Source organism: Penaeus chinensis, chromosome 5 (assembly GCF_019202785.1).
Source record: "Penaeus chinensis breed Huanghai No. 1 chromosome 5, ASM1920278v2, whole genome shotgun sequence".
In the NCBI taxonomy this organism is placed as follows: Eukaryota; Metazoa; Arthropoda; class Malacostraca; order Decapoda; family Penaeidae; genus Penaeus; species Penaeus chinensis.
This window is the reverse complement of record NC_061823.1, coordinates 12,861,376-12,876,375: the sequence shown is the minus strand read 5'-3', so window position 1 is coordinate 12,876,375 and position 15,000 is coordinate 12,861,376. Positions and strand designations below refer to the sequence as shown.

The 15,000-nt window shown below is 34.1% G+C and overlaps 1 protein-coding gene across 3 annotated transcripts; it reads left to right on the top strand.

The window, feature by feature from the left end:
• The first annotated feature begins 2,799 nt into the window (after window positions 1-2,799).
• Window positions 2,800-11,519, top strand: LOC125025884 (cuticle protein AMP1A-like). Of its 3 annotated transcripts, XM_047614188.1 has the most exons (5): window positions 2,801-2,983; window positions 8,820-9,039; window positions 9,333-9,601; window positions 10,002-10,273; window positions 10,483-11,519. In XM_047614188.1, the coding sequence occupies exons 2-4, from the start codon at window positions 8,959-8,961 to the stop codon at window positions 10,243-10,245; spliced, it is 594 nt and encodes a 197-aa protein (XP_047470144.1). In that variant the 5' UTR covers window positions 2,801-2,983; window positions 8,820-8,958; the 3' UTR covers window positions 10,246-10,273; window positions 10,483-11,519. The 3 variants fall into 3 exon arrangements, with proteins under 3 accessions (XP_047470145.1, XP_047470144.1, XP_047470143.1); XM_047614187.1 differs by lacking the exon at window positions 10,483-11,519 and having other exon boundaries at window positions 10,002-10,329; XM_047614189.1 differs by lacking the exons at window positions 8,820-9,039; window positions 10,483-11,519 and having other exon boundaries at window positions 2,800-2,983; window positions 10,002-10,329.
• Window positions 11,520-15,000: the final 3,481 nt, after the last annotated feature.

Below are 15,000 nucleotides of genomic sequence, written 5' to 3'. Positions count from 1 at the left end.
AAAAAGAGATACATATTTTTAAAAATCTTTCTTCTCTTCCTTTTCTTTCTTTCTGCACAATTCATTATTTTTTAAGAAGAAATCTGGAAATGGTTTTATTTTATTTACAAAGAATGGGATAAGGATATGTCCTTTCTTTCTATCATCATGGTAACATTTTCTCTCGAAAGTTATAACAGCAAGAAAGTAATAACAAACAGCAGTGTGGAAATGTCTCCACATACGTAAATAAATACGGCCTGAGTGAGTCCGTAAATAAAGACTTGATTATAAGAATGATAATGATAATAACGATGATGATAATGATAAACGTAATAATAGAAATAACAACAATATAATAATAATAAGGATACTAATAGTGATAATATTAATAATGATAATAATAATAATAATAATAATGATAGTATTAATAATAATAATGATAATAATAATAATAATAATAATAACAGTGTCATAATAATGACATAAGTCGTATTAATAATAATAGTAATAATATGGTGATGATAATAATAATGATAAAGATAATAATAATAATGATGATAAAATAATAATAATAATTATAATAATAAAAACAATGATAATGATGTTAATGATGACGATAATGATAATAAATGTAGTATTAATACAAATAATAATAATGATAATAATAATGATGACATATGATGATATGAATAATTCTTATAATTACCATAATTTTGTATTATTGTTATGATGATGATAATAATAATAAGAGCAACAACAATTATAATAATTATTATTATCATTATTACCGTTATTATTATTATTATTGTTATTGTTATTATTATTATTATTATTATGACAATAATGATAATAATAATAATGATAACAAAAAAACAATAAAAATGCGTGTGAATGGGTGGGTAAGTACATATATATTTGTGTGTGTGTTAGTACATTACACACACACACACACACACACACACACACACACTCGTTTACACACTCACTCGCTCACACACACACACACACATATTATATATATATATATATATATATATATATATATATATATATATATGTATGTATACACACACACACACACACACAGATATATATATATATATATATATATTTTTTTTTTTTTTTTAAGCCATTCATTCCACTGTAGGACATAGGCCTTTTTCAATTCACTATTGAGAGGTTATATGACAGTATCACCCTTGCCTGATTGGATGCCCTTCCTAATCAACCGCGACTCGGTGCCACGGCGGGCACTTCCCCTGCGTTTGACTTCTCAAGGCGATATGTCGTTTTCTCGGGCTCGAGCAAGCAGTCAGAGCGCAGGCATTTTTACGACCGCCGCGACGGGGAATTGAACTCGGGACCACAAGGGCCGGAGTCCTGTGCGCTGGATATATATATATATATATATATATATATATATATATATATATACACACACACACACACACACATATATATATTTATTATATATTATATAATATATTATACACACACATAGATATCTATTATATTTGCTGGCATTGTTATTCACTGTGATCTTAGTGAGTGTTGGAAGTCATCTTTGTAGATTAAGACTCGAGGGGGAGCGCATCCAACCTGTCCATGTCGCTCTTGACTCGTAAACCATCAGGGTCGAGCAGGCAGAGCTTCAGACTTCAGATGTTCGTTAACTCGCACGTTCTGGAAATCTTCGAGGTCACCGAGGCCAGGTTCATGCCTCTTATCGACGATTGTTGCGATGGTCCAGTTCTTAAGGTACGGGACTCCGACACTTGTGGTTCTGAGTTCAATTCCTGCTTCAGTAGTTGCCCCGACTGCTAACTCGAGCCCGATCTAATGGCGAGAAGCCGACGCATGGGAAGTCGCCGCCGTAACACAAGTGGTGCACCACGGTTGATTAGGAAGGGCATCTAATCAGGCAACGGAGGTACTGCAAAGTAGCCTCTACATAATGAATTGGCAGGGGCTGAAGTGGAATGAATGGCTGTTAAATAATAATGATTCTGTATTTATAGAAACATAAACATACACACACACACACACACACACACACACATACATATATATATATATATATATATATATATATATATATATATGGTAGAAGATCCACAATGCACAACCATTAAGGACTTACAGGTGTTTTATATCAAAGGACATCACTGGTAAGGGAACACAGGTCACACGGTAAATGACAAACACACACATACATACATACATACATACATGCATACATACATACATACATACATAAATACATGCACACACACACACACACATATATATGTGTATATATATATAAATACACATATAAAGGTATATATACATATATATGTATATATATATGTGTGTGTGTGTGTGTATATATACATATCCTTATGTATATATATATATATATATATATATATATATATATATATATATATATACATATATATACATATATATACTTCTTTATTTATTTATATATACATATTTATCTATTTATTTATATGAATATATATTATGTATATATACATTTATGTGTGTATGCATATATATATACATATATACACATATATATATGTATGTATGTATACGATTACATATCACGACCCGACTATATTTTCTATAGCCGTCTGCACTCGTCCTGAAGAGGCGGCAAAGTCCGCAGTGAAAGTGTACCGAAGCCGCCATTCGCATTCCGCGCCAGCCACCCCACACCTACACATACCCCTTCCCTCCCTGCCTGAATCGTACCACCTTCGTCAGGGTCACCTACTTTCCGACGAGTTACAAATTGACGTCGGTGTCCTTCCTAGGAGTGGCTCTTCTGAAAGCACAGGGGAGAGAGCCTTCCCGCCGCTTGCACCATCTGCCGGTGATTGTTATCGAGCAATACGACTCCAAGGGACGGCCAAGTACTCTAAGGCCTTCCATTAAAGCAATTGCACGTCTTCATCTGACCTACTAGGAGTGTCTTGAGTGCCTTTATTCACCGTCTATGCTTAGTGTGCATGTATGTAGGATTGCTTGTGTGTGAAAATATATGAGTATACATCATATACTTTATATAGATATTTGTATAGGTACTTATAAACTGCATATGCATGATATATATATATATATATATATATATATATATATATATATATATATATATATATAAATATATAGTATATATATATGTATGTATTTATACATACATACAAACATACATACACACACACACACACACACTCACATATATATATACATATATATATATATATATATATATATATATATATATATATATATATATGTATGTATATATATATTCATTCGTAAACACACGCAGATAAAGATATATATATATATATATATATATATATATATATATATATGAATAAACATATATATACAAATATATAAACACATTCATATATATATATATATATATATATATATATATATGTATATAAAAACACATTCATATATACATATATATGTATGTTTATATACGTATATATGTATATATATATATATATATATATATGTGTGTGTGTGTATATACATATGTATATATATATACATACACGCACATCTATATATACATATACATATATGTATGTGTGTGTGTGTGTATGTGCGTTTATGTGTGTGTACTATCTCTATGTGCATTATGTTCTCCATTCAGTATATATGTGTAAGTCCATATATATATGCATACATACATATATACATATATATGTATATGTATATGTATGTGTGTATATGTATATATGTATATATATATATATATATATATATATATATATATATATATGTGTGTTTGTCTGTATGTGTGCGTGTGTGTGTGTGTGTGTATATATGTATATAATATATACGTATATATAATATTTATATATATACATATATATACATACATATATATACATATATATGTGTGTGTGTGTCTCTCTGTGTGTGTGTATGTGTGTATATATATCCATTGATATATATATATATATATATATATGTGTGTGTGTGTGTGTGTGTGTGTGTGTGTGTGTGTGTGCGTGTGTGTTTATATATATATATATATATGTATATATATGTGTGTGTGTGTGTAAGTGTGTGTGTGTGTGTATGTCTGTATGTGTGTGTGTGTGTGTGTATTTGATACAAACAAACACACACACACATACACACACACACACACACACACAGACATACACACACACACTAACGCACACACACACACACACACACACACATATATATATATATATATATATATATATACATATATATATGTGTGTGTGTGTGTGTGTGTGTGTGTGTGTGTGTGTGTGTGTGTTTATTTATATATATAAATATAATTAAACGTAGAAATGTCTATGTGTGTGTGAGTTGCATGTGTATGTAATTACACAAATTTGTATTTACACACATACCTACGTGTACGTCAGTATTTCGAACATGTAGATCTGCGTACATATATTGAAAATAAAACTTTAAATAAAGAAAATAAAAAAATATTATATACAAAAAAATAAGAAGAAGAAACACCAAGGAGAGTGTGAATGCATCCTTGAAACGCCCTAGATTCTTTATCTTTTAAGAGGCAGATCACTGTTAACCCCCTCTTCCTCTTCCCCCCTCCCTCTCCCTCCCCTTTCCCCGTTCCCTCTCTCCTCAACCTACCTCTCCCCTCCCCTCCCCCTCTCACCGTCCAATCTCACCTCAACCTACCCCCTTATCCTCTCTCCTCTCCCCGTCCCCTGTCCCCTCTACCAACCCCCGATCTTCTGCCCTCCCCCTCAACCTTCCCCCGTTCCCTCTCGCCTCAACCTACCCCCGTATCCTCTCCCCTCTCCTCTTCCCCAACGCTGATGATATTGATGATGTCACTGCTGGGGGCGAGAGGAACCCAGAACCTTGCTTCGCGCATCTCTAGTAGCGTGTTCTGTAATGTGAGCAGGGTTGTGTACACGGGGGAAGGGAGGGGGGTGGAGGGTTGTGGTGGAAGCAAACAGGTAAGTGTTAATTCCTCCCTCCACTCCAGCCTATTTGGGAAGAACAAAAATACCAAATCATATGAAAATATACAACACATGCTGTTATTATTATGTTTACGTATCTATATGAAAATTAGTCAAGTAGGTCTTGCACTCGGGCTAAACTACGAGTAAGCTGTGTGCCGTCTATTTTCTCGTAAAGAAATGCAATGCAAGGATGCCCTGGAATACTCCACCACGTTTTTAAATGAACGCCGAAGTGTCGATACACTGCCTATTACTGTATTCCAAATGCGATTGCACTGCATGAATTCGGTCGTCCTTCTCCGTGCTTGTCAGAGTAGGGATGCCTGCATGACAAGCAAGGCCTCTCTCAGACGTACGCTGCCTTCGGAAAGCAGTCATGCAAGCCTTTGTTTGTTCTTAACGCTTCATTAAGATTTATGTGGTTTGCCCTGTCTCGCGAATTTTGTTTGTTAAACGAAGTGACTTCTGTGCTTTGGCTGGTGACCATATGAAAATCGGAACTAACTTGTTTCGAATGCTCTGAACTTATAGATGCATATATATACATATAAATATGTGTGTGTGTGCATATATATATATATATATATATATATATATTATACATATGTATATATAAATGTATATATACACACACACACATACATGTATATATGTGAGTGTGTGTGGGTGTGTATGTGTACAAACACACACACACATTATATTACGGTGACAGAAATTTCATGTTTTCATTATCAGCCAAAGTTCCTTTTCTTCTTCTTTTAGCAGAACAATCAAATTGGGAGATTCTAAGTTCGCAATTGAAGTTTGTTTCGTTTTCTACAGTAGCTTATTCCTTGACTTAAATACTATAATGCAGTCACAGAGACGCTGAATGGGTCAGCAAAAACGTGGCCAGAAGAAAAAGATCCTGGTTCATATCCTGCTTCATTGGGAACGATTCCTGAGAATAAGTAATAAATGATTCAGATATATGTGAAGCAGAAGGTTCACTTGAGGTCTCTAACTACTATTTACATTTTTTAGAATTACTACGGGGACAGAATTCTTCGCACCCATTGACACCATAAACAGACGGCTTTAAACAAGTGGAGTAGATCAGAGAATAACTACCTATTATGCACAGCATGTAGCTGAGTAAAAAGTAGAAGGCATTTAAAATGCTCCAAACTATTTGCCATAAGTGTGTGTAAAGGAAATGGATACCTAGCTCACTACGAATACGTCATAATCCAGTTCTTTAATACCTCCCTATCGCACAGTGAATTGTCATCAATATAAATAGTATAGGAGGTATCACTGTTCGTGATATCTGCATAGTATAAAACAGGATACGAGTAAAATAAAATGTGGCAGACTGGCCAGATCCGGAGAGGTCAGACAAAGTTGTTATCAGTGTAAGCAGTAGTTGTAGGCAGGCAAGGAATTCGGGTCAGGGTGCTGAGACCGGTAAATATAAATCTAAACAACTTACCCAATTCTAGCTTTAGTACCTCCCTCAATATCACCGAATGTAGTATATGGTAATTCGCACCCTAGTTGGAATAATTCCCAAGATTCCAATAGGCTTAAATGGCCGGAACTGGCTTTCGATAATCGAAGCTGGTGTAAAAGTGACATTTTAATGCTGCCAAGTTCTACTTTGTGTTTTCAGCCAATGAGTCTATAATAGCTGCATTTGTGTCCCCAAGGGCACTAATGTCTATATATACATATACATATAAATAAATATATATATGTGCGCGCGCGCGCGTGTGTATGTGTATGTATGTGTGTGTGTGTGTGTGTGTGTGTGTGCGTGTGTGCGTTATATATATATAAATGTATATATACATATACGTATGTTTATACATACATATATATATACATATACATATACATGTGTGTGTGTGTGTGTATATGTATATATACAGTATATATATGCATATATACACACACACATATATATATATATATATATATATATATATATATATATATATATGTGTGTGTGTGTGTGTGTGTGTGTGTAATGTATTAATAAATATGAATTTATATATATACAAAGTATTAATATATATATATATGTATATATACAATGTATTAATACACACATTTATATATACATATATATATATATATATATATATATATATATATATATGTGTGTGTGTGTGTGTGTGTGTGTGTGTGTGATGTATTAATATATATGCATTTATATATATACACAAAGGATTAATATATATACAATGTATTATATATACAATGTGTTAATACATACATACATATATATATATATATATATATATATATATATATATATATATATATGTATGTGTGTGTATTTGAGTGTTTGTGTGTGTGTGTGTTTGTGTGTGTGTGTGTGTATGTGTGTGTGTATGTGTTTATAATATATATATATATATATATATATATATATATATATATATATGTGTGTGTGTGTGTGTGTACGTGTCTGTTTATACATACATACATACGTATATATATATATACATATATACATAATATATATACAAAGTATTAATATATATGTATATATACAATGCATTAATACATATATAACATATATATATATATTCATATATATATATGTGTGTGTGTGTAATGTATTAATATATATGAATTCATATATATACAAAGTATTATATATACAATGTATTAATACATATATGTATGTGTGTGTGTGTGTGTAATATAATAATACACACACATATGTGTGTGCGTATGTTTGAGTGTTTGTGTGTGTTTGTGTATGTATGTGTGTGTGTATGTGTGTGTGTATGTGTGTGTATAATATATATATGTGTGTGTGTGTGTGTGTGTACGTGTCTGTTTATACATACATACATACGTATATATATATATATATATATATATTTATATATATATTTATCTATATACATATATATATATATATATATATATATATATATATATATACAGTGTGTGTGTATATGTTTATAAAACAGTTATTTATATATACATATAAATACACACATATATAGAAATCTATACATATATATGTGTGTGTGTGTGAGTGTGTGTAATGTAATAAAACACATACACGCACACATACACAAACGTGTGTGTGTGTGTGTGTGTGAGAGAGAGAGAGAGAGAGAGAGAGAGAGAGAGAGAGAGAGAGTTGTATATACATACATATATAAGTAGATAGATTGATAGATATATAGATAGATGCACACACACACACACACATACACACACACACACACACACACACACACACACACACACACACACACACACACACACACACACACACACACGCATACGCATACACACACATACACATATATAAGTTGTTAAAAGCAGTATATGTTTCTGATTGGAAATATTTAGCAAAGTGTCTCACAGATTACTATTTTACGATGACATAATTTCAAAATTGCACTCTTCTCAGTTAAAAATCTGATGATTCCTGAGCCGGCTTGAACAATTGTAGTAACAGATGAACCAGTAATAACAATGGTAAAAGTAAATATGAGAAGAATTATATATCATTACTGTTGTTTTAATACTAATAAAGGTGATGGAGATTACGATAATGAATATCATAATGACACTTTAATGGTAATGATAATGTTAAAATGATAATGATAGGTAATTTGAATAACAACGACATTTACTATAAATATCAACTATGACCCAAAGCATAATTACGTATTACTGTAACGGAGCGCAATTAAGTTTTTGATTCCATGCCCCACCCCCCCCCCAAACAAAAAAAAAGTGAAATTCCAAAAACAATAATGAATGAAGACTTACTCATCCAAAACAAAAAAGAAATAAAAGTAAGAAAGAAATACATGGCACGAAATTCTCCCACAGTCTGAAGAAGCATTGTGGCCCAAACTCCAAGTCGCTTTGATGAGAAATACCCGCCCAGAAAAGGAGCTCCCGATGGGCGGTGAAGGTATGGCTTCCCAAGGATAACATTTCTCTAGACTGGAGGCCTTGAGCACTGGCTATGGGCTCACGCGCGCCTATAAAATATCTGCGGCGGTGTCCCGGCCAGCACTTGATCTTCTCAACCGCTAACATGAAATTCGTAGGTGTCTCTAACCGATGTGTGTACGCATTTAGCATATTTGTATGGGTGTGTGTCTGATATATATATATATATAATATATATATATAATATATATATATATGATATATATATGATATATATATATGATATATATATGATATATATATGATATATATATATATAATATATATATATAACATATGTATAATATATATAATATATATATATATATATGTATAAAGTGTATATGTTGTACTACACATATATTTAGTAATATATATAGTAATCACTCTTATCACAACGCCTTCCAGGTGATCCTCGCCTGCGTGGTCGCCGTGGCCGTCGCCGCCCCCCAGTACGCCTACGAGACCCCCGCCCCGACCTACCTCATCCCCGCCGCCTCCAGCCGCGATGAGTCCGCTGAGGTGATCGAATTCATTCCTATCCTGAGAGACGATCGCGTCCACGAGGACGACGGAAGGTACAACCTGGACGTGGAGACTGCCAACGGAATCTCCATGTCCCAGTCCGGCTCTCCTGACGGTCCCGACGGCGCCATCGTCAAGGCAGGCCAATACTCGTGAGTGTCTCGAACATGTATTTTTGTGTACAGAAATATTTACGTCCGTTTTTTCTTTCTTTATTTTTATGTATGTATATGCATTTATAAATATATATATATATATATATATATATATATATATATATATATGTATATATATATATATATATTCATAAACACACACACACGCGCGCGAACACACAGATATCTGCATATCACGTATATGTATGCATAAATATTTGTGTTTGTTTAGATAAATGGATAGTGTGTGCGTATATACTTAATGTATGTATATTTGAAACTATATTTAGAAAAAAATCTGAAATTTTGAGACAAAAAGCAGATGTATAGATCGAAAACCATACTAAAAAATATGGTATATACATCGTGTATGGAAACATATCATAATGCTCTTCAGGTACACTGCCCCAGACGGCACGTTAGTTGAAGTCAAGTTCGTCGCCAACGAGAACGGCTTCCAGCCCCAATCTGACATCCTTCCTGTGGCTCCCGAGTTCCCCCACCCGATCCCTCAGTTCGTCCTCGACCAGATCGCCTTCGCCGCCGAGGAGGACGCTGCCCGTGAACGTGCTGAGGCTGCTGAGGTTAAGGCTGCTGCCTCTGTGAATGTCCCTTCACAGATCTACGGAAAACCCCAGTGAAAACAGCGACCCTCAGGAGGACCACTGGGTACAATAATTATATGTATTTATTCTGCTGTCAATAAAGTCATGGAAGAAACTTCAGCACGTTTATTTTTAACAATCAAATACCTCACAATATTGGCCCGATAGCAGGAGGGCATGAAGGATATCAGAGTAATTACGAAATAAAAAAGGAAAGAAAATTATTTATACGCACAATGTGTGAAAGAGGTAAAAAAAAATCCTTTACTGCAGGAACTGTGACCTCCGTACGGTGAACTGCCGCACCGTAATCTCCGGCGGAGCAGACAGGAAAGAGAGAGAAAACACTACGGTATGAATCGACGAGAACATCAAAATCCATCGCTGGATTTTGAATGTCTGCCGTATATTGAGAGAGGCAGTGACAAAAATAGGAATTAAAGGAAGACCAAAACCCTGGAGAGAACATCCATTTATGACACCAATTGGTATATAATATTACATAATAATAGTATAAGTGAACAACGCCAATTACAGGGCGGTAACAGTTACTCTTCTGAAAAAGACGCGTGGTACGGGGTCCACAACAACGGGTTCTGCTGAAAGAAAAATGGCTTTGCGAGAGCGCTTTTAAAGACTCTACGCTCTGATTAAGCGTTAATCATATATATATATATATATATATATATATATATATATATATATATATATGTATGTATATATATATACATTACATCGTAGAATATGTTAAATAGCTGACAGGTATAAAATAAAATCATAACAATTAAATATAAATGATCAGGGCGCCATAGTTCCGTTCACAACGATACGATCAATTGTGTCGAAAATATGCATAGAAAAGTTAAATGTATGAAGATGAATCAGACGTTACTTATGTTTGCGTCTGTTTATTTATCGAAATAAAGTTTCATAAATGTATACATGTTATATAGCCTTCACCGCCGATATTGCCATAAATAGTAAATGATGCTGCACCGCAATGTCCGCCGCGGACTCTGTGCCTGTCATCGCTATAACACGTGTAAAACAAAATTACGTTTTTTATAACAAGCAACCTAGCGACCGTTGCCATAATCAACCTCAAATAAGAATGGAAATAACCCAGTTTATAAATTGACAATATGCAATTTCGAGGTTTGCTTGTCTTGGCTAAACGCCAACTGCTTCCAAGGCCGTGGCGCCACGGTAGCTTGATGCCAAGCAATTTAGTAAAACACAAATAGGGATCATAGTATACCAAACTACGATAAATTTTACCCCCGAGTTGGTCGCGCTGTATCGTCATGCCATATCAATCAATTTCAACTGTGAGTAATGACAAAATTTATTCATTTATACACAAAACATGCTCTTATTAATAATACTTCGTATAACCATCCACCATCGCCATTATCAAACATTTGTAGTAATACTGGACTGTTATAATTAGTGGGATTAAAAGTTGAACAACAGAACTTGCAAATTCCCAAACGAACAAATGAACCCTGTCCTACACGAAGAATGTACCAAAACGAGCGCCATCAGCCAAAAGCCGCTCCCAAGGAAGGGATGTCAAAGGTCACTGAACCGATCTCCGTATTTCTCTAGCCGGTGTTATCATTTATATAATCTAACTGTGTGTCGCAATAACTCATGTATGAAATACCGCAATGACAGGTTCTACGTTCAATGTAGTCGGTAGTTCATTTTACAGGTTAAAATCTTGTAGGCCTTAATAAAAACTCGCTCGCGGGATATTTGAATGCGTTATTTGAACACCGATAGATATTTACAGCTGTAGGTTTATCTTGCACCGTGAAACCCAGGCAGCCGACTACACACACACACACACACACACACACACACACACACACACACACACACACACACACACACACACACACACACATATATTTCACTTGTATCTTCTCAGCAACGGACAAAGAGAGTCCCACAAAATATACGATTATAAGTGGCCAGTGAAAGTGACGTCACAGATTTGTTTTTGTTTGCCATACAATACAAACGAACTGATTTCCTAGTAATTGTCAGTTACACAAGGTGTGCCTAGTTATTACACTAAAGAAGCACTGAATATCGTCATTTCTAAGGATATTTGATATAGTTTTGTGGGATACATTTTCACAGTGTTATGTTATATATACACATATATATACACACATATATGTATATATACATATATATGTATATATACACATATATGTATATTTACATATATGTATATTTACATATATACATAGATATAATATATATGTGTACATACATATATATATATACATAGATATAACATATATGTATACATACATATATACATATATACATATACAGTGTTGATTGTCCATACTTTGATGTGAGAATTTCAGCGATAGGCTTGCCACGAGGGAAACGCAATCTTATGATGAAAATAATAATCAAGGTTGCAATGAACATCTTCATTGTGCATTTGCAAATGTTTCAAAGACGAACGTCTTCATCTGTACTACAAAAACGAACAAATGACTTACATTAGAGCCAGAAAAAAATATATATAACAAAATATGCGAAATAAAGAGAAAAGTAAATGAAAAACAAAAGAAAAGACAAGCAAAACACAGGCAAACCACACCATAAAAGGTGAAACACACCATAAAAGGTGAAACACACCATAAAAGGTGAAACAGTTGGTTACGGTCACAGGGCTACACTGTAAATAGTTGTGTGGTTTTGCTGCGGTTGTTAAGCTCTGGTTTCATCTTGTGATTAAACAAAGACTCAGAGTTAGGAGGTCAAGCCTGCTGGAAGATGTAGACACAATTTTAAAATCTTTGTGAGAGTAGGGTTTTCTATATATGAATGTTGACAAATAGCAGAGAAAGCCAGTTTGCTCAGAGGTAGGCCTGCTCTCAAGGACTCCCCATATACTCAAGAATTCTGTACTTGAACCAGCGAGTTGTTGATCCAATATACCTAGTATTACAGCTAGGACAATTAAACATATATACAATGTTTGAATATAAATCTGAAGCATAATACTCTTCTTTAAAAAGTGCTAATAGTGTAGTTATTCATGGGAACTATATTCAATTTAACCTGGGTGAATGAATATTTAATAAATTCATGTAGCCCTTTTCGAACGCAACATCCGAGATACAGTAATATAAGGTTTTTAGTTTGCTTAGGAGCAGACGTAGATTTTGGAGGCTGGCAATACTATTTATTTAAGAGTAATCTCAGGGTTTTCTGAAACATATTGCCTGAGTACAAAGTAAAAGTTGAGCAAATGTTATTTGCTCTTTTGATTAAGGTAGATATGCTATTAATCTTGTAATTTTGTGATGCGTAGCTTAACGCATTCCCAATCCGGTAAAAGTAAGTTTTCTGTAAACAGTAGACCGTTTTTGGGGGGATAAGTGTATCAGGAAAGGAAGGTTGGTTTTCTTTTTTAAATTTCCAGATAAACTTAATGTTATGATGTTGGTTATTAGGGTGGGATAGAAACAATTGTACTTGGATGTTTGAACAGGGTAAATGTATCATCTATGTGTCTCATAACACAGAACATGAAGACGGTCGCCAAATGCACAATAATCATTTTTATCACAGGCGCTGTTATTGTATATGTGTGTGTGTTTATATATATGTGTATATATAAACACATACGTATGTATGTATATAAATGTGTGTGTGTGTGTTTGTGTGTGTGTGTGTGTGTGTGTGTGTGTGTGTGTGTGTGTGTGTGTGTGTGTGTGTGTGTGTGTAAATATTTGTGTGTGTGTGTATATATATATATATATATATATATATTGTGTGTATATATGTATATATGTGTGTGTGTGTATGACTATATCTATCTATATTTTCCTCTCTCTTTATATATACACACACAAACACACAACTTTCGCCGCCCACGCACACATTTCACAGACATTTAATGTCACAACACAGCTAAACAAATTGATGACACGCTTCCTTGGTGGCGTCCGCAACCAATGAAGTGAACTGCAAGATGTATAATACACTTATATAAAGGTGTAACTAATTTTATAGACGACCTTGGTACTAGTAGAGGCACAGACCCTAAGGGTGTTTATTTGTTTATTTGTTCGATTTTGTTTAGATATGAAAACTATTTTCCAAAGCTATCTGTATTTTATTTTGTATTCATAATTGCTTCGAGTGGGCTCTCTCTCTCTCTCTCTCTCTCTCTCTCTCTCTCTCTCTCTCTCTCTCTCTCTCTCTCTCTCTCTCTCTCTCTCTCTTTCTCTCTCTCTTTCTCTCTCTCTCGCTGGAAAATTAGCGTTTGCCTGAAAAAATACGGTTCCACTCCATGTCCACTTGACTACCACCATATTTCTCCCATAAACAAATGTGTTTGCGCTGTTTTTGGGAGAACTTTTTGAAGTCCCATGGTCCCATTTTCTTTACTTTGTAATAGTGACTATTGAGGGCTGTGATGCTCTTCTGATTAGATTCAGCAATATTCAGAAAAACCCAGTTTCTGAGCAAGAAATACATTGATCGGCCTTGATGGTAATGGCGATATAGGCCATGTGAATTGTGCAACGTTTGGTTCTCATTAAAGGAAAATATTTTTTTTTTTTTTTTTTTTTTAAATAAAATACAGGGACTATGCACCCCATGACCTTGCTATTACTGAAGTAGTTACTTCTGAAAATTGTAGCTTAGTACAGGAGAGTACTTGGCATACCTTAAGATTCTGGTTTTGCCAGTACCTTAATATTCATGGTATGTGGACGGGGTTACTCTTTTTCCATCCATCTCATCGGTCTG

What these genes read in the sequence shown, in the direction of transcription:
- LOC125025884 (XM_047614188.1), top strand. Translation starts at nt 8,959, where the DNA reads ATGGGCTCACGCGCGCCTATAAAATATCTGCGGCGGTGTCCCGGCCAG. An exon ending in CAACCGCTAACATGAAATTC is followed by an intron (nt 9,040 to 9,332) that starts GTAGGTGTCTCT and finishes AACGCCTTCCAG; the next exon opens with GTGATCCTCGCCTGCGTGGT. An exon ending in GTCAAGGCAGGCCAATACTC is followed by an intron (nt 9,602 to 10,001) that starts GTGAGTGTCTCG and finishes AATGCTCTTCAG; the next exon opens with GTACACTGCCCCAGACGGCA.